We start from the raw sequence: 1,930 nt of genomic DNA, 5'->3' as shown, positions 1-1,930 counted from the left end.
CTTATTTTAAACAATTAAACTAACATAAATAAGCACAAAACTATTATATTACTGAAAATTAGTAAGAAAAATACAAGTATATAATAATAAAAATACAACTACTCAATACCAAGTACTATGCCTTGGTGGATCCATGTCTTCCAGCTCTGTCTCCGTTGATAATTGGGTACAAGGCCCATAGGCTACAACATTAAACTTCCGCTCCATTATTTTCTTGAAGTCATTCCAAGACATGTCATGTTGATGGTTGTTGACATACAAGGAAACCAAGCCTCTGTAGTTTTCATCATCCATGACGGTAAAACTACTCCCCTCAGGGGGGTAACGTGAACGGAGCTCTTCAATTGACATCGTAGCATCGAAAGGATATCTGTATGTTGCCTCCAACATAGCAGTTCTCTGTGAGCCAAATGGAGGCATAAGCGGGACACCCTGATGCTGATAACCCCAAACATCATTACCCCAACCACCATATGTACTACCTTCCTGCGATGCCAAGCTCATGGAAGATCCATCATTATATCCATAGTGCGAACTCCTAGACGACATATCATCGTGTCCATAAGCAGAAGGGACACCATAGCCATAAGCAGGTGTGGAGCCTACAGACTCCTCCAAGGTCATGGACCCCATCACTCCTGACAACCTGTCCATCGGATCAAAATGGCCGTATGAGCCATATGATCGAGTATCATCACTATAACCAAAGCCATACGACCCATACCCATGGTGGCCATGCATATGCTGCTGCTCCCCCCCCGAAACTCCCCCCTCCCTGGCCGATTGTAACTCGTAGGACGACCACGATAAAGCTCACCACCATGATCGTCATCCTGGGTGGCATGTGTGTACTGAGTCTCTCCAATGTATCTCTGGGGGGGATCCTGTGCCTCTGATAATGGAATATAATATCGTTCCTGTACTCCTCCACCACCACCACCACCACCACCGTCGTCATCATCATCCCTCCGAGTATGACTGGGACTGGGAGCAAGGGTGTCATCTGGATCATCATCTTGCGTGCCAGGCAGCACCATCCAATCCTCATCCGTTGTGGCGGCAGCCGCCTGATGTACCTGCCCCTCTTGAGAAGCCATGTACTCATCTACATTAACTCCCGCAGCTTGAGCAATGATTGGGTCTAGCCTACCTCCAGGCTGGTCTAACACTGGCTCGCCCCTATCCAACAACCAATCCGTGAGTGGATGTTGGTCATCTGCAGTGAGCTCGAAGATATCATCGAGCTGGATGTCCTTATCTGGCCCATTGTTAGTATTTAAACGGGTATTCTCTAACTTTAGCCTCATGTTGTAGTGACAAAACACAAGGTCATTCAGGCGTTGACTTCCCAGCCTATTCCTCCTCTGCGAGTGAATCATCCCAAATGTACTCCAATTCCTCTCACACCCAGAGGCAGAGCAAGTCTGGGAGAGGATCCGCACTGCCACTCTTCGGAGGTTCTCTGCATCGCCCCCATATAGAATCCACCACTCAGCTGCATTATCACAAATAATGCAAGTTAATACTTTAATTCTTAACAAAAATCCTACTTATATCACTTATATGTAAAATGTAAATGTAAATGTAATCATGCATCTAACCTGGATCATAATTTTGTCGGTTTTTAATAGCAAAGCAACTGAACCAAAGGTCCCCAGTGCATCTCTAAAGTATTTTATCTGCAATAATTTGTATTGATGGTTAGCTAAATTCTTTCACAAATAAAAAGCAAGTACTAAGTTCTAAGTTTCTAAGTTCTAACCTCCATATGGCAATTTGATTGGACCGTTACGTTTGGCTCTAATTTCCCAATAACCTCCATAACGGCACCGAGCAGGTCTGACCGCAATCCCAAATTTTCAGTGTACTGATATTTTGGATTGAGATAATAGGCTGCACAATTCACAAACTCACAGTCAAAGAATTAATA

The 1,930-nt window shown here is 44.4% G+C and overlaps 1 protein-coding gene across 1 annotated transcript; it reads right to left on the bottom strand.

Moving 5' to 3' along the window:
• Positions 1-632: 632 nt before the first annotated feature.
• Positions 633-1,626, bottom strand: LOC149021965 (uncharacterized). Its single transcript, XM_089147511.1, has 2 exons — positions 1,602-1,626; positions 633-1,495 (listed from the first exon to the last, which is right to left on the bottom strand). The coding sequence occupies exon 2, from the start codon at positions 1,377-1,379 to the stop codon at positions 633-635; it is 747 nt and encodes a 248-aa protein (XP_089003637.1). The 5' UTR covers positions 1,380-1,495; positions 1,602-1,626.
• Between the last annotated feature and the right edge of the window lie 304 nt (positions 1,627-1,930).

Source organism: Hakea prostrata, chromosome 3, assembly GCF_041222555.1.
Source record: "Hakea prostrata isolate BN-2017 chromosome 3, UWA_Hpros_2, whole genome shotgun sequence".
Taxonomy (NCBI): domain Eukaryota; kingdom Viridiplantae; phylum Streptophyta; class Magnoliopsida; order Proteales; family Proteaceae; genus Hakea; species Hakea prostrata.
The sequence above is the reverse complement of the archived record's forward strand: the minus strand, read 5'-3'. Positions and strand labels throughout refer to the sequence as shown.

What these genes read in the sequence shown, in the direction of transcription:
- LOC149021965 (XM_089147511.1), bottom strand. Translation starts at nt 1,379, where the DNA reads ATGATTCACTCGCAGAGGAGGAATAGGCTGGGAAGTCAACGCCTGAAT.